The sequence below is a fragment of the Stereum hirsutum genome, assembly GCF_000264905.1.
Source record: "Stereum hirsutum FP-91666 SS1 unplaced genomic scaffold STEHIscaffold_6, whole genome shotgun sequence".
NCBI classification, from domain to species: Eukaryota; Fungi; Basidiomycota; class Agaricomycetes; order Russulales; family Stereaceae; genus Stereum; species Stereum hirsutum.
The window spans coordinates 1,164,278-1,181,397 of NW_006763136.1; the positions used below are offsets into that span (position 1 = coordinate 1,164,278).

The following is a 17,120-nucleotide window of genomic DNA, read 5'->3' on the forward strand; positions in this document are numbered from 1 at the left end:
GAACGAACGGGTTGGCCGCTGACCTTTTCGTCCACCGTAACGGCCCTCCGGATCATCAAGGAACGTTCAGAGGGCTGCATCTTCGAAACACCTAAACAGATATTAGGCCTGTTTAGGCATTTCGAGCGGCGACTTGCAAGGTATTCCTGCCACGTACTTACCCCACAGCTGACGTTGAGTTCGCCGCCGATGCAAGGAACTGTGACTATGCCCACAAATGAGCATATTTCTTTCTTTGGGCTGTGCGCCTCCTCAGGCCTCAATGTAGTGGAGCTCGAAAGACTCGTGTCAATTCATTGGGAGGATGGGTCCAATGTACAAGCATGTGAAGAGCCTCGCCAGGTCTGGACGCAAAAAGAAAGAAAGACGCACCGCCTGAGAACGCCACAGAAAGAAGTCCATAGGCTGTGCCAAAAGAGTCGGACGTTGGAGTCGGAGGGAGCGAGTCCAGGGAACCGGACAGAAGAGGGAGATCGACACGCGCGAGCGTTCCGAGGGGGGAAGAGCTTCGTTCGAACGAGATGACTCGGAGGCCGGGCAAACCCTAACCATGGCCGAGGCTGAGCCGATTGCAGCCGGCACACGGCAGAGAACGGGCGCGGCGGCGAAAACACTGGAAGGCTCGCGACAGCTCTCGTCTTTGTCGACGACGCCCATGCGCCACCCGCGAGCTACTGCTGCCGACGTCCACGACGTTATCGACATATCGTCTCGGTGTCCGACCAGTCTCTATGGCACTCTAACGCCGTGGCTGCAGGCGGCAGCTGCTGCCCATGGCCATGTCTCGGATTGAACTGACTCGACACACTCCTGTCGTTCGATTGCGACGCCTCATCGCTCCCGGCGGAGCTTCAGATGGCTTTTCCTGTGGCACACCCACATCGCTTGCGTGTTTGTAAGTAATGCAGGTGCGTTCTCTCGCTTACTGCCACCCGAGCTGTCTTTCGGTTTCTTCACGGGCCTTGTACGAAGCTGCAGAGGATGGGTGCACCGCCCGAGGCACGTCCGGAAAGGGGATGAGAGACCGACGCCGGGAAAGCACCGTTCGTGGAGCCTTTCAATGGCTGTGACTCGAACTGCGGGGTTCGCTCGCTCGCTGGGCACGGACCTCGCCGGTGCACATTCCCACGGTCTCCAGTCCCGGTCGGTGCCTTCTGTAGATCTGTCCACGAGAGCGGCCTCGGAGTTATATAAAGAGCCCAGCCTCTACCGACGCTGACTACCGAATACTTTTTGCTCCTCCAGCCTTTCCCCCCACACTCCCGCTTCATACGCCTCAGGCACTCCCAAGCGCTCTCGCCAGCACTCCTGTGCGATTCACGGGCCGTCCCCGACTGATTATGACTGTTAACGTCGCGCCATACCTCGCTTTCCAGAAGATGACCTCCAACCCGCCTCACAACTCATCCATACACCCCCGTCACCACGCTGCCAACTACCCATACCCTCAGTCGCGTCACCCAAGACGCTCACACTCCCCCGCCCCCACCAACCACCCACCACAAACGTCTCGTCGCCAGGCACCTCCCCCTCCACCCGCCACCGTCGACGAGTGGAACACAGAGCTCAGTCAGAAATTAGCGAAGAAGTACCTCATGCTCGTCCACACCCAGAAGAAGAAGCAGGCTGCTGCCAAGAACGGTGCTCCTCTGCGTCCCAGGTGCGTCTCTTCCTTTTCTTTCCGTCCTATCCGATTGGCCCTGACCGAGCCCGGCTTTCCGCACTTCCTTTGTTCCTCTTGCGTCTGTTTCCAGAATGGAAATTTGTGACGTCCCAGACTCGCCTGTCATCACCGCGACGCTCGAGATTCCTGGTATCAGGAAGGAAGAGATCGGCGTCACAGTCATCCCTGAAGGTCGTCTCACCATCTCCGGTGAACGACGCGCGCCTCCCCTTCTCCATAACGACTCGGATACGAGTCTCCCTCGGTACCCTGTGCGAGAAGTCAAGTACGGAAGATTTGAGCGCACAATTAGCGTTCCACCTGGGTTGGAGGTAAAGCACCTGGCCATTCTTCTTGAAACCATCGCTGATGATTTGCTTGCTTTCCAATAGGTCTCTGATATCACCGCATCCCTCGTAGATGGCATGCTCTCCGTCTCCTGGCCCCGAGTCTCACCTTCATCTCGCCAAACCTATCCCACTCATCCTGATGCAGCATCATCCCAAGTACACCCTCATATGCTTGACACTCAGTAGCTGGGTCATCGCCGCGTCATCCCCCTCTCCTAGTCATCCCCCTCTCCTCTCATGGTACATTGCTTTCTCGTTCTGTGCCTATTTACTGGGCCACATTAGTAACGATCGTTTCTGGATGCAGTGCCTCATACTGCGCGACCTACACCACACTCCATCCTTCATCCAAACATATTCCAATTCGTCATCTGGGTTTGGTCATAGCCTCGCACCCACTCTATTCACGCCTTCTGCGATCTCCTTCGTGACTCGACTTCCGTCCAAGTTCACGTACCCGTCATCGCACCACCATTTTGGCCTCGTGGGTCACCCGTGTACAGTCATATCCAGTCATCCGTCCTATTCTCTTCGGATCCACCAGGAGCCGAACCTTCTAAATCTAGCATACCGAACTACGCCACACCTCCATCGATTCGCTTACGCGTCCCGCCAGTTCTTTTCATCGGGAGTTTGAGTAACCCTCTACACCCAACGGTGGCATCCGAGTCACACCCTCGCCTATACCCCCATTTACGCACAAGCTTCAGGCCATCCGATCCCCGTCCGAGACCGGAGATGCCGAGTTCATACGTCTTTACTATACCTGTTCTCTTTCTCACTCTGGGGTCCATCGTTGGCGTTTGATGGTCAGTCCCGCCCTGTTACGATTATATTTGAGACCCGTTTCTGACGCGTCCTGAATACAGATCTATATACAACTGTACACCTTAATGCGTGGCGTGGCGGTTCCGGTACCTCTTGCGTGTTTGGGTTTCTGGGTTCTCTATAGGTATCCTCGATCACCATCACATCCATAACTGAGGGCAAGATCGAGGCCGCAGTCGACGTGGCCCCACCTCGTCCCACCATTGGCCGTCCAACAGAACTCTCTGGACTCTCACAGCTTCTTCCCACCGCAATCTCCATCGAGAACAATCTGGATGACTTCGCTTCTTCTCCTTCTCGGCTTGGGAGCGTTGGAGTGGCTGTGGCGTGGCGTCAATAATATGAGACGGGAACACCTCGGGAAGAGGGTGCGTGGTGCGGAGTTGGAATCTGATAGGGCGTTCTGGGAGGGAGGGAATTTTGGGCATAGGGGGGCGTGGGAGGGAGATGTGACTCGTGTGAGAGCTCGTGGGGGGTTTCGTAGCCGGACGAATGGGTATCCTGATACCCGACCTTTCCTTGGAGATGAATTGGGTTGTCGGAGGTGGCGACTCTGGCATGGGGTTGTTGGGGTTACATGGGCGATGCGCCGTGCGTGCTTTTGGGTTTAGGTGTCTCATCCTTTTTTTTTATCGTGGTTTATGCTGCGTCTGAGGGCTCACCGTTTACCTGTCTTCTTCCGGTCTGTATTTGTATACAAAGTCGCTCTTCATCTGTTTCCCTTTCCCCTTTTCTATATTTCGGTCACTTCATCCAGGTCAAATCGCGCACAACTCAGAAGTCTATACTATACATTACGCTTTTGTACTAAGGGCTACGGGCTATGCGTGGCGCTGAGCGGGCCACGCAGCATCTAATCGTCTCTATCCTCTCCTCTCCTCCCTCTTCTCTGTGCTTACCTATCATCGACTTTCGTCTGCATTATATCTCGTATCCTCCCATCGACTCGTGTTCCTTTCTCACTCATATACACGAATACTTATAGCATAACAGCAAATCGCACAGACACTACATACATACATACATATATCTCTCCATTCATTCATCGCATAGGCTCTCTCATATCGTTCTCTGCTCTCTGTTACCCTGCTTTCGAACCTTGTTCAGGCCACCGACTCACCGTCATTGCATTTTTCCCCCCTTTTGGTGGTACATACATTGCTCGTCGATTATATTATATGTTTACTCTATTGAAGTATAAGCACAAACTATCCAGTTCAGGTCTTTTGATAATGTCAATGCGTGGACGTGTCTACTGCATCGCGTACGAGTTCGTTAGTGTAGTAACTGGGGCTGATTATGAGTCCTGCTGGTCTCCCTGTCAAAGCTCTGCTAATGTGCACTTGTCCACCACACCTATGGATGTGAACCTACGCGTATGCAGTCATTTCAGACACGACAGTAGACCGTACACTCCTCCCTTAGGCCCTTCCGCGTCTTGATACCCATCCATTCCTTAGCCAGTCACGAAGAGTAGGTCCATTACAGTCTCAGTGTGCGATCACGGACACGGACACTAGCAAGTGCCGTAACCTCGTGTTCGCAACCGGCGTTGTACAGTCCTTCGCCCAAGTGAAACACAGACACGGATCAAATTAATATCGTTCTGACTCGATCGACGGGGGTCACCAAGGCTTCTGCTTCACTTCAGCGTTCACGAATCACAGCAACTAGGAACGAACTTTTGCTGGAGTCCGAGTCCGAGTCAGGACGGAGTGTGACGAAGCGAGGAGCCGTCGTCTAACTTCTAAGTGGCCGGAAGTCGGAGTCAGCGCTGGTCAGCGAGGATAGGGTAAGTCAGTGCCAAGTGTCAATGCTGTACTTACCTCGTTAACGCTGTCGATGAGTGCCAGTGGGCGGCTTTCCGAAGCGTAGATCATGATGCATGATGCGTGATTGCATGATGATGACGAGACGAGAATTGGCGAAATTGTTGCGATCGTTTCGGAATATCAGTGGCTGCCAGCGGTGCAGTAAGTAGTATGCCATGTAGTACAGGTGCGGGCAGGACCCCTGTCTATAGAGGGCGAGGTCGTCCACCGATCCGGACAAAATTTGGAGGTTTTGTGGTGGAAGGCCGTCCGCAGGACGGACAAATTTTGGCACTTTTGGAGGAAGGCCGTCCGCCAGTCCGGACAAAAACCTGCCGCAGGCGGGCGCCCAGCGGTGTGGCATCAGCTCCAGCTTGGGTGGCGACGCCCTGTTCGGTCACTGTGTGTGCGTCCCTGGGGTCACTGACGGTCCAACAGGCAGGTTCTCCATCCAAAGGGAAAAATCAAGGCAAAATAAGCCTCGCAATGTGCTCAAAGAGCGAGTCTGGAGCAGACCGATTATTATTATTAATTCCTTTTTCTTTTTCTTTTTGGAGGCCGTACCCGAAATCCGGACAAAAATGGCCCCCGCAGGGAGGACGTCCGCGAAATCCGGACAAAATTTGGCGGTTTTGGGCGACTCTGGTCCGGACAAATTTTGGCAGTTTCTCGAGTGCCGCGGACGACCTCGCCCTCTATAGACAGGGGTCCTGTGCGGGCTCTCTGAACTTGGGCGCTTACCCTACGGAAGGTCCTGTCCAGAGGAGACGAAGACCGCGCTAATGCAGGTATGTAAGCGCCAGATCTTGCCCTGCTGTTGATTCCCGAAGTGTTTGTTGTATGATTCAGATGAGGCGAGACAACAGCTCATCGAGAATGAAGCGACGGACAGCTGGCAGCAGCATAGGCGAGGCGCTCGACGCCCGTTCAAGTTCACTATTCACTGGCACCGTGGCCGCCCGGGACAAAAACCCTAAGGCTCGAGGACACTGCTGACCCACTGGTCAATGAGTACAGTCGCAATCAGCCCGATCTCGGTCATCATACACTGACACACCAGATCCACACTGGATTTAGGCCCCTGGCCCAGGAGTCGTTTAGAGAATGGATACATGATTCAGATCAAGGCGCCTGCAGATCGACTCCGAGTCGAGAGGTTCCTGGCCGGGTCCCTGGACTTGAGTCGGAGAGCATGAGCGACCGAGGGGGGCAGGCCGGGAAGGTGGTTGGTCTGTAGGTTTGTCAGCCCGCTCGGCGGGCTGCAGAGTCAGTCAGTGAGATGCATACTTCAAAAGCTATGGTGTCTGACACGATGTCGGTGTAGCGAGAATGCTGACGAAGATAAGTTCGGAGTCATGGTCAGACTAAGAGCGATGGTGTGGACAGAATGAAGAGCACGAACTTAGAGAACTGAGTCATGACGTCCGATGTGGAGGAGACTCAGATATAAAGTCAACATTGTAGGGTTCGCCGAAGTCCAAGTTGGATTGCGGAGTGGTCTCTGCCAGGACAATTATGACCGTCCACATGTGAGTCGAGTTGCGCCGAAGGACGAGCTGAGAGAAGCCTGGAATGAGGTTGTTTATGACGATGGGGAGTTTAGTGAAAGATTCAGAGTAATCATCAATATACATGGTGAGTGAGCAAGAATTCGGCGATTTTCGAGTTGTCATATCATTAACGTGCAGCGCAATCGAGTCTCTCCATCCCCGTCTCTTCAGCTTTAGAAGCAACAGAAGAATCGTCGTCGTGAGTATCGACTTCCCATTCTCCGAGCGTTGTATAATGTTATCCAGAGAGTGCCAAGATGGCCTCGATAACGAGTGCTCATGTAAAGCCTAGAGGAAATGAATTTGGCGAGGTCTTGGATGGAGAGGTTTCGTCGAACGAAAAAGTCGAAGCAGACGTCGAGGACACCAGGAAGGAGAGGACAGGCGGTGAATTACACCAAGGTGGCGGGAAGAAGTTGTGTTGTGGACAAGCTGTCGGGCTCATAACATAATTTCAACTTTCCGTGATCATGAGTGGCGTTTAGCGCTCAGATCTGTTGTGGCGCCCTTTTGGCCTGCACTTTCTCGAATATCTTTGAGTTATCAGGTATGGGTAACATTACTAGAATGAGATTTGGACAAGAGCCACCACGCCACCCTCGTAAGACATGGACATCATAGAGACGAATCCGGTTTACAACCGCCACCAGAAGTAACAGGCACGATGGAATGCCTCAGACTAACCGTACAACCTCAATCGATCTCTCAAACATTCTTGGAAACCCCCGGGACAACCTTCTCTAACTTCTCCATCATCTCCTCCCAAACTCTCTTACTCAATTGCTCCGCATCACCCCACTTCCCTTTATGAACATCCAAAGGCCACGGATAAACCCTACAGTCCCTCAAGAACTGCCCGTGCGACTCCGCTCCAGCGCCACCAGCAGCATAGACCAGCACACGAGCACCGACAGCGGTTTCGCGTTTGGGTATGATAACACCTATGATGCCAAGGATGATATGGAGAAAGATGCCGGAGACGTTACGGTTGAGAGAGGATTTGCAGGCGCCGGGTGTAAGGGAGTTGATTATTACTAGAGGTCTGTCGGAGGAAGATGGGGAGGAGGTGCGGGAGATGTGTAGAGCGAGTTGGCGGACGACAATTAATTCGAGGAGTTTGGAGACGTTATACCTGCGACAGGAAAAGGTAATAGAAAACGAATCTACGAGTTAGCAGGGTACACGTTGAATGTCGTCTCGGAGGAAAACGAAGACCTCGTGTGATTGCACTCACCGATCTATCATGTCCGCCTTCGGATCCACCAATCCTCCATCAGGACCAAATATCCTCTGTGCCCTCCACTCCTTGAACTTCGCATGAAAGGCTAGTTCACTCGAGACGATAGATAGGCGGGGAGTGACTCCATATTTCATCGCCGTCTCCTTCAGCTTCGGGATCAGAAGCAGCGCAAGCAACGTCGTGGAGAGGACGTTCGTCTTGATCTCTGATTCATCATCTTCTTCGAGTTCGAACTTCAGTTTCGCAACGCCTGCGCTTTCGAGGAGGACGTCCAGTCTGTCCAGTTCGTTGTTGGCTCGAACCCCGAAGTCCTTCACGCTCTGATACGAAGAAAGGTCGAGCGGCCAAACCTCCAGCACCGTACTCTCGCTCGAAGCCTTGGGGAGACTAGAGCGAATTTCTTGGGCTGCGGCCTCACCTTTCGAGGGCGCACGGACGGCAAGGATGACCTTCGACGCGCCGCGTTGAGTGATCTGTTGTGCGGCATGGAATCCGAGACCGACGTTGGAGCCGGTGACGATGACAGTTTGACCAGCGAAGGAGAGTTTAGGGTCGAGTTTAGGGGTAGTGAACCATTGGGAGTAGACTGTGGTGGCAAAACTACCTGGGGTTGGCATCGTCTGCGCTATGTGGGACAGGGACAATTCGTGGGGAAAGTGAGGATGTATGGGCATGCAAGGGTAGTCAGTATATGAGAATATGTGCGAGGAGGAAATGGAGATACCAACAGTGTGATGAAGACCTGGTGTAGGAGTGCTCTGTATGAGTTCTGTATTGGACTGAAGGAGTGAGCAGTGAGTGAGCTTCGCGGCTGTTTATATACCGGCCAGATACTGCAGTACACCTACACAGACGGTGAGAATGTATGGCATCTTGTAGTACTCGTTTCTGATTATGGTATGGACCAAGGACGAATCGGGGTGCTGAACGAGACAATGTAAGATGATATGCGGGTATTCTTCGTGCTGTACTGTGACAAAGAGCAAAGATGTACTCAATGGTTAATGGAACCCGGGCGATGGGCGATGGGCAACTGGTAATGGGCAATGGACCGCCAGGACACGTGACTGAGCCGCGCCGCGCATTCATGTTCACAAGCACGAGCGATACTTAGAGTGATATATGTGGTCATCGAAATAATGGAAGTATCGGGTAAGCCTGCAGTCCACCTGGCTGTACGTTGCGCACAATCTTCAACCTCTCGCCCAACGCCGCCACCCTTAAATACACGTCATCCTCAATCTTTTGATCGCACCCACAGAGATCCATGAGCTGCTCTAGAACACGAATGCTCCAAAAAGCACAACTCCACCTCGACCCAAATCTCGTGTAGTCGTCCTGCGTGACAGATTGCTCTCTGATCCAAGCGACGACGTCATTGATAGGGAATGAAGCGCTGGTAAAGACCTCTACGATACCGACCAGCGTCTGGGAGTACATGGATTTGAACAGGCGATAGTGAAATTCCCAAGGAATTGTTGCGGAGCCCCTGTGATTGACGATGGACATCTTGTGGACGTCAACTGTCCAATCTGACGATGTAGTCGTAACGATGGCCCAGTGGAAGTTGGCAGGCGGCTGTGCCCCAGCTAACTCATAGAGAGCAATACCGTATCGAACCACTGTCATGATCGACGTGAGTTGGATCTAGGCGACGATCAGGCCGACGATCAGTACACAATGTGTATAAGTAATACAGTAGAAAGGAGGAACAGACTTGGAATTTGGGCGGGATCGGCCGTGGTGAGGCTGGAGTTTGGTGTGTGGTCCTAGTCTAGTATTGCTGAGAAAAAAACAATCAGTGGTGATGGAATAGGCAGAGGCGAACGTGTGTACCTGCAGGTTTTCTGGCAGTGTAGCGTGTTGGGATCGGTCAGCAGCCCATACCATTCTCCAGTCAGTCGTGGCTTTAGAAGTCGACTCAAGGCTGCGTGGGAAATATAGAGGATTTTACTACAATCAGATGATCTTTTCGTTGAACGACCTACATGAGCTCATTTAAACAGATCGGTCTCCTACGTGCCCCAGCTTATCTCTGAATAAGGCCGTGATGATTGGGAGTCACATAAAGCTCGGTGTTTGACGCGTGAAGGCAACGTTAACATGATATCTCGAAAGGGGTTCAAACTAGTTTAGACTCCGCTTTAACGGACTGTGTCCCCGCGGCCGGCAAATCCCAGCCGACTCGGACACGAACCAAAACCGAACTCGATGGAATACGACGACTTCAAGAAGCGCTAATCATCCACTAAAACCTTTCAAGGTCAAGGTCAACTCGAGTAGCTAAATTTCTCTCGCATACAGTACTTTTCTGCAGTGTGACATCAGATGACAGCTATGGATGAGGTTGGTATGCAGTTATATAGCAGCGCTCAATACTGACGAACTTTTTACTCGATAGGCTGCGCGTCGAGAAATGAGACGGAAATCCGGTCTCGAGGCCATGCGAAGAATAGCTGGACATCCTCCTCCGTGGACGTGGACCCGCTTTTTGCAATCAAAATGGCGTAGGTTCCGAGGAATAGTTGCAAACACCATCCACCACCTGATCATCAGACCGCTCTGGAGACGTAAGATTTTCACTTTGCCTTACAAGACATCACCTACTTATATGTCACAGTAATATCCAAACGTTTCTTCTTCTTGAAGCAGAGCCCCGCCGATGTTTCCGCAGAGATAGCTGCCATGCAGTTCGTCCGTCAACACACTTCCATCCCCGTTCCCCGTCCTTGGGGTTCTTTCCGGTGCGGTGGACATGTCTATCTTGTGATGCAGAGGGTCTCTGGCGTCGCTTTATCCGACAGTATGTGGAACAGTTTCACGGAGGAGGAAAAATGCAATGTGGTGGAACAACTGCGAGGATTTGTAGAGCAGCTGCGTAGCATTCCTCCTCGATCTGGGTCAGTCGTCGGCTCGGTGAATGGCGCACAGGGATGCGACTACCGGTTATGCGGTGTGCCGCATGGACCCTATATGAACGAGCAGCAGATGAACCACCAACTTCGGATGGGACTTCCCTTGCAAGAGGTTCCTCCGAAGGTCATCGAGTCTCATTCTCGGAAGCATCCACTCGTCTTCACTCACGGCGACATCGCTGGGCGGAATATCATGATGGATGGTGTGCGAGTCGTAGCATTGATTGACTGGGAGGGTGCGGGGTGGTTTCCGGCACACTGGGAGTACTGCAAGGCTCGATACGCTTCTGGCTATCTCCACAACGAAGATTGGATGGCTCGCATACCCAAGTTTATACCTCCCCATGTTTTCGAGGATGAGGCCGACACCGAGCTGAGGGCATGGCAGCAGGCACCCGACTTGCCTCCGATGAAGTTCGTTCTTCCAATCGCTTTCTTACAATCTCTGTTATTTGATATCTTTTGAGTTGCCTTAGACTCGACGGCCCACATTCCCCCAACGAGACGGTGGAGGTTTATTTTGACCAAGCATTTGACCCGACGCGGCGAAGACTCGAAGACACATCCCCTTTAATCTCAGTGGTATGGCCATGGTGATTCGATGATCGATGGTGAGAGATTCTCGCAGCTTCATCAATCCTTCACACTTTCTGCGCTAACCCTTCAAAAAAGCATCTGGCGCCGTTTGTGCATGGCCCAGGGCGTTCGGAGGGATTCTATCAACTATACTATCCGCATTTACGGCATCCCAAGTCAGTATAATGCTTCCGCATGCGGAATCATACCCGACCAAGTATTCCATGACCCCAGTGAGCTGCTGTGGTCTCCAGTACAGTTGGCAGTAGCCACTGAAGCAGTGTGGTGCAAATGTGGTGAAATGTCCTTGTCGTGAGGCTCATATGTTGTACATCAATGTAATGGGGAACTGATAGCACGGTGGCGAGCCAGTAGTAAGATGTAACCACCCTTAAAAGACCCCCAGTCAGTTTTAGCTGCGATGAACGTCTGAACCAGAGATTTCTTTAGTCCTGAGGAAATTTTCAAGTTATACAGCTTTCAACTAGTCGATATTAGAAGGCGTTTCGACGAACTCCTGAAGTAGATAGTGTAGCATATAAGGATGGAGTACACTGTACAGACCACTAGACAATTTGCGAGACCCCCGGCTCTACCCTCTCCAACTTCATCATCAGTTCACCCCAGATCCTCTTCCTCAGCTCTTCTTCATTACCCCATTTCTTGATATCCAACGGAGACAGAGAGACGTGGCAGTCGCTCAGATACTGTCCGTGAGACTCTTTACCGGCAGAAGCGGCGTGGACGAGCGTGCGAGCACCAATGGAGGCCTTGCGATATAGAGGAGACTCCACGAATGCTATAGCGTTTGCTTGAAAGCCGGTGAAGTTGCGTCGGAGAGACGTCTGGCAGATACCGGGATTGACAGCGTTGACGATGACGGTGGGTTTGGTGGAGGAAGAAGTGGATATGCGAGTGGCGATTTCACGGACCACGAAAACGTCGAGGAGTTTCGAGACATCGTACCTATAACGGTTCAAAAAAATAACTTATTAGCTTGGAACTCTGGTGCTCTTGGATTTCCGGTGAAAGAGATTAGGTGAACGTACCGATCCATCAAGTTCGACTTAGGATCCTTCATCTTCTCAAAGATATTCTGCGCATTCCTCTCCTCAAATTTCGCAAAGAACGCCAAATCGCACGACACAATCGTCAGATACGTCATCACTCCAAACCTCTCCGCCGTCTCTCTCAGCTTCGGAAGCATCAACAGTGCCAACAATGTCGTGGACACCACGTTCGTCGTGACCATCATCTCGTCCTCTTCCTCGATCTCGAACTTCAGCGTCGCTACACCAGCATTCTCGAGCAGCACGTCCAACCTGTCCAACTTCGCCGCCCGTGCCGCGAAATCCTTCACGCTCTGATACGAAGAAAGGTTGAGATGCCAGACTTCTATCTCCGTAGCCGTGCGTGGAGACTGAGAAAGGCTCTCGCGGATTGCCTGGGCGGCGGCTTCGCCTTTCGAGATGGTATGTACGGCGAGGATGACTTTAGCTGCGCCGCGCTGGGCTATCTCTTGTGCGGCAAAGAAACCGAGGCCTGTGTTGGAGCCGGTGACGATGACAGTTTGGCCAGTGAAGGAAAGATTAGGTTCGAGTTGGGGTTCGACGAAGAGCTGAGAGTAGAGAATGCCTGGTAATCCGCCGGGAGCAAAGAGGGGCATGATTGGCGCGTTGTGTGGTATGACGGCTTGGCGATGCTAGGGATGCGTGCTATTCTGGTATGCAAAAGCTGAGGATGAGAGTACTGTCCGTTCGTGAAGAGAGGAGAGTGTACGTACGAATCGGCGATGACTGTGTTGAATTGCTCTGGGTAACGTATCAGTGCGGGGTGAAGAAAGACGACGTAGTAAATAATGAACGGTTTATATATGATATCCCTCAGGATCCAGCAGGCTAGTCTTGCCAAGGCTATGATTGAGAACACGTCTGTGCATCCTGCGGCGTGAAGACTGCGGTAGGCTCGAAACATGTCCAACTCATGACCATTATTGCAGAGCTGTGATAGATGGGACAGCCGCGAAGACGCGTCAGTCAGTTACCGTGTCTTGAGCCAACGCCTCACATGGAACTTCTTGCAAATTCGGCCGCTCGAAGCATTTATTCGGTGGAGTTATGCTCCCATTCCGAGCTTTCGAGCAGGGTGTTAGTGCACCCCTGGCCTTTTGATGCCAGTCCTAGCCGTAAATAGCAGAGTTCATCAGGACTGATCCACATTGACTCACCTGTATATATGGTGGCGCCAGCTGCGTATACTTGGCGTATACCAGCAAGCCTCCGCCACAGAACCATCTGTTGGATGGAACACTCATTCGGGCGTTAGGGGGCTTGTTACTGTATATATGGAGCCCTACATTGCTCCTAGGGCAGTGTCTAGAAAACAGGTCGGAGCACCTTTCGAAATGCTCAGCGATTTTTCGTTAGAGAGACTTCGACCCTTGACATGAAGTGGCCTATCTTGCCATACTGTGAAGCTTACCTCATCTGTCGGACATAGCGGAAAAGATGTGGGTCGATCCCGAAAGAGCAAAGTTTTTTTTTCATCCAAAAGAGAGGCTTTTCTGGAGCAAGAATCACGAGTCCAACAGAGACCAGAGCAGCACAAGTATGATGAGCTATACTGTGAATCTTCACGTTGAATTCGAGAGTAGCTCTTGAAACTTGAAGTCCTGCCAGACCGCAACACAAAAGAGCGAGTACAGTTGTCAAGCCTAGTAGCTTCCGACAGTGTTCGTGGCTACCGAAGTTCGAGCATCTGTAAAGCTTGAACTTTTGAACAAAGATATAGCCACTTTCATTCTGACTATTCGTAGCCAAAGCGAAGATTATAGTAATAGTGCTCGGGGTACATGAGCTCGACCGCTTTGAAAATCCCATGGAGGCGCTGCCCCGGAACGTTCCGACGTGTGGGTTCTCCATCGATGCGGTTCGACCCTCTTCGCTCCATTTCACGATTCGATATGCGGTCGTCCTACATCGCCGATACACGTACCTACTGTATAACTATAAGCACGGTAAAGGCCACGAGTGGCAACGCCCGCCACCCCGCCCGTGCTCGCACTTTCCTAGATTCCATGAATCACACCGGAAGAGATTGATACACAAACTATTTCATTACTACGACATCCCGCACAAGTACATAAAGCCAAGTAGAACGACATGCAGACAGCAACAGGCAGCAGCTATTGACTTGAACGAAGATGATAGACTTGACATGACTAACACATTTAGACAGCCTTCTACACAACGTGAGGGGGGTAAGTAGAACCTCAAACACATTCAAGCACGGAATGGAAATCAGAGAATTACATGGGAGATGAGCGTACTGAGAAGGAGTGGTGTACTTGCGCTGAAAAGGGGCGATTATTGACTGGCAGGACACTTGTTAATGAGACCGAGCATCGAAGAATCGACCACGCACAATACAGACTACCATTTTATGCATGATCAAAGTATCCAGACCATAGACATCATCGTCAGTCGCAGAGAAATTGAAAAGGAGAACGGGTGCGCACGTACTGACTGGTAAACGGACAAAGAGTAAACGAAAAGAAGACAAGGATATGGAGCGGCAACATGGCAGCGAGCAAATGGAACGGAGGGAGACTCGCACGGGTTGAAGCACGTGAATTCAATGCATAGAACGGAACAATCATTGAGAGTACTGAAGCAGGCAGAGGCGTAGTATCGCCACAGAGAGACCAGTGCTTTAAAGAGAGCCTAACCAGTGTAGGCGTGCCAAGAACAACGAGAGAGCAGAGCAAAAGCATAGGTTGAAGAAGCTTCAAAAGAAAAGAGGAACAGAACAAAGCCTCGAACATAGTGATACCGTCACAAAGTCTTACTGCAGGTTTAATCAGGTTTGAGCATGGACGGGCACGGATGCAGCGAGGTTCTCGGAGCGACGAGGGGCGAAGAGGAACGCGGGAGCATCAGAGGACGGGTGCTGTTCGGCATGACGGCAGCTGTCAAAGTCATGTGGGGATCTCAAGATTCAGGTCTCGAATGGGAAAGAGTATGCACAGCCACCCATTCAGTGCACAAAAGATGATCGCCTGCGAAACGGAGGCAGATTGAGAGACAACCTAAGAACCCACTAACAAGTAGCGGGAATAGAGGCCATTACATCCATTTGCAACGTAAGAAAACTTACAGCTTCGGTCAAACGGTAACTGCCCTGTTTTGAATACAAGCAGATGTCTGAAGACCAGTAAACTCTTGGTAAACTCTAGGAGGGTACATGAAAGGGAGAGAAGTAAAACCTGACCAAGATGTCCATATTATCGAATAAATCTACACCTCTCAAATAAGCTTCGAAACCCCCGGCTCGACCTTCTCCAACTTAATCATCAACTCGCTCCAGATCCTCTTCCTCAATTTCCTCTCATCCAAGTCGTCCCCACTCTTTCCCTCAGCCTCAGCAGCCTCCCTCCACCGCCCCTTATCCAAAGGCGACGCATGCACAGCACAATCGCTCAAAAGTTGTCCATGGGACTCCTTCCCAGCCGATGCACCATGGACAAGCGTCCTAGCCCCGACGGCAGTCTTCCGTTGCACGATCGTCTCCATGATGAAGAAGAAGACCGTGAGGCCGAGGCCGGAGACATTTCGACGGAGGGAAGATTGGCAGAAACCTGGGTTGACGGTGTTGACGATGACGAAAGGACCACCGTCAGAAGAGACGCGTTCTGCGAGTTCGCGGACGACGAAGTTTTGCAGGAGTTTAGAGACTTCGTATCTGCATGGTTGAGCAAGCAATATGTTAGTGAAGGAACCATTTGAAGAAGAAAATGTGAAGGTGAGATGGAAGAAGGTTGAATAACATACCGACCGCTCATACCCGCCTTCGGATCCGCCAACCTCTCGAATATGTTCTCTGCCTTGCGCTCCTCAAAAGTCGTGTGGAACGATACCTCGCTCGAAACGATGGTCAGATGTGGCACCACTCCGAACTTCTTCGCCGTTTCTCTCAGCTTCGGGAGTAACAACACTGCCAACAACGTCGTCGCGATCACATTCGTCGTGATCGTCGACTCGTCTCCCTCCTCGAGCTCAAAGCTCATCTTCGCCACGCCCGCGTTCTCCAACAACAAGTCCAGCCTATCTAGCTTATTCGCCCGGGCGGCGAAGTCCTTGACGCTCTGATACGAAGAGAGGTCGAGTGGCCAGGCTTCGATTTGAGCCGTGGAGTTGGAGGGAGGAAGGCTGGAACGGATTTGTTGTGCGGCTGTTTCTCCTTTCGAGACTGTGCGCACGGCGAGGATGACTCTGGATGCGCCGCGTTGAGCAATTTGTTGTGCGGCGGAGAAACCAAGGCCGACGTTGGAACCGGTGACGATGACGGTTTGACCAGTGAAAGAGACAGCAGGGTCGAGTGAGGGTGTGACGAGGAATTGGGAGTAGAGGAATGCGGGGAGGCTGCCTGGTTTGAAAGGAGACATGGTTGCTAGTGCTGGTGTGGGGGCTAAGATCGTTCGTTCGTACGAGCGTACACTGTGGTGAGCAAAAGAGGATAAGATGATGACTGAAATAGTCGGATGTGTTTTGTTGGAAAGGATATCCAGTAATCATAGTTGTACGAAGGTTTATATACCCCGTCGAGTGGACAGGGGCCGCGCCGTTTTGCTAGAAAGGCAAGTACTACTTGGCCCACGTACGGGGTTAGTGTGGGTTTAGACGCCGGCCGGGACAGTGGATAAGAAAGCGGTGAATAGGCTGGATGCGCATGGCGTCTACTGGGGCTAAAGTGGGTCGCTATACCAGTATGAGCCATTCACGAGCTATCTACATCGGCTGTAGAATTCTAGTGCTCAACAAGTGCTCACCAATGTGCATTGCGCGATGCAGATACAATCGAGCTAACATCAACCACAATGATGTGGACAGCTTAGAGCAGAGGGATGCGGAGAAAAGACGTCAAACGCATACCTACGCTATACATAACTTACTGTGGATCGCCGACACTTTTCTTGCACTTTTGAAACAGCGTCATGATCATACCCATGAGAGACTGTTGTGAGTGGGCACATGATGGTGGGATCATCGGAGAAAGTGCTGGCAGGGATCGACATCCTTACTACGCTTCAGTCCTTCAGAGTACGAGTAACTTTGTTGGCAAGCCTCAGAAATAAGGAGATATTTAACTGAGGGTGATACGGGACGCCACGGAAGGCGACAAGTGGGCG

At 51.8% G+C, this 17,120-nt stretch overlaps 5 protein-coding genes across 5 annotated transcripts; 2 read left to right on the top strand and 3 right to left on the bottom strand.

Annotated features, from left to right (window-relative positions):
* The first annotated feature begins 659 nt into the window (after nucleotides 1-659).
* Nucleotides 660-3,977, top strand: STEHIDRAFT_146757 (uncharacterized protein). Its single transcript, XM_007303541.1, has 5 exons — nucleotides 660-908; nucleotides 1,246-1,660; nucleotides 1,755-1,995; nucleotides 2,056-2,822; nucleotides 2,883-3,977. The coding sequence occupies exons 2-4, from the start codon at nucleotides 1,341-1,343 to the stop codon at nucleotides 2,197-2,199; spliced, it is 705 nt and encodes a 234-aa protein (XP_007303603.1). The 5' UTR covers nucleotides 660-908; nucleotides 1,246-1,340; the 3' UTR covers nucleotides 2,200-2,822; nucleotides 2,883-3,977.
* Nucleotides 3,978-6,907: 2,930 nt separating this feature from the next.
* STEHIDRAFT_168116 (NAD-P-binding protein) lies at nucleotides 6,908-9,166 on the bottom strand (the record flags this gene model as incomplete). The annotated part of the gene is made up of 5 exons (XM_007303542.1): nucleotides 9,160-9,166; nucleotides 8,631-9,089; nucleotides 8,291-8,365; nucleotides 7,437-8,221; nucleotides 6,908-7,334 (listed from the first exon to the last, which is right to left on the bottom strand). Exons 2-5 carry the CDS (start codon nucleotides 9,069-9,071, stop codon nucleotides 6,908-6,910), a joined length of 1,728 nt encoding a protein of 575 aa, XP_007303604.1. The 5' UTR covers nucleotides 9,072-9,089; nucleotides 9,160-9,166.
* Nucleotides 9,167-9,770: 604 nt separating this feature from the next.
* STEHIDRAFT_110574 (kinase-like protein) lies at nucleotides 9,771-10,954 on the top strand (the record flags this gene model as incomplete). Its single annotated transcript, XM_007303543.1, has 4 exons — nucleotides 9,771-9,788; nucleotides 9,844-9,949; nucleotides 10,063-10,771; nucleotides 10,834-10,954. 4 exons carry the CDS (start codon nucleotides 9,771-9,773, stop codon nucleotides 10,952-10,954), a joined length of 954 nt encoding a protein of 317 aa, XP_007303605.1.
* Nucleotides 10,955-11,499: 545 nt separating this feature from the next.
* On the bottom strand, nucleotides 11,500-12,599 carry STEHIDRAFT_56530 (NAD-P-binding protein; the record flags this gene model as incomplete). Its single annotated transcript, XM_007303181.1, has 2 exons — nucleotides 11,500-11,899; nucleotides 11,983-12,599. 2 exons carry the CDS (start codon nucleotides 12,597-12,599, stop codon nucleotides 11,500-11,502), a joined length of 1,017 nt encoding a protein of 338 aa, XP_007303243.1.
* Nucleotides 12,600-15,137: 2,538 nt separating this feature from the next.
* On the bottom strand, nucleotides 15,138-17,115 carry STEHIDRAFT_120990 (NAD-P-binding protein). Its single transcript, XM_007303544.1, has 2 exons — nucleotides 15,763-17,115; nucleotides 15,138-15,673 (listed from the first exon to the last, which is right to left on the bottom strand). The coding sequence occupies exons 1-2, from the start codon at nucleotides 16,374-16,376 to the stop codon at nucleotides 15,238-15,240; spliced, it is 1,050 nt and encodes a 349-aa protein (XP_007303606.1). The 5' UTR covers nucleotides 16,377-17,115; the 3' UTR covers nucleotides 15,138-15,237.
* Nucleotides 17,116-17,120: the final 5 nt, after the last annotated feature.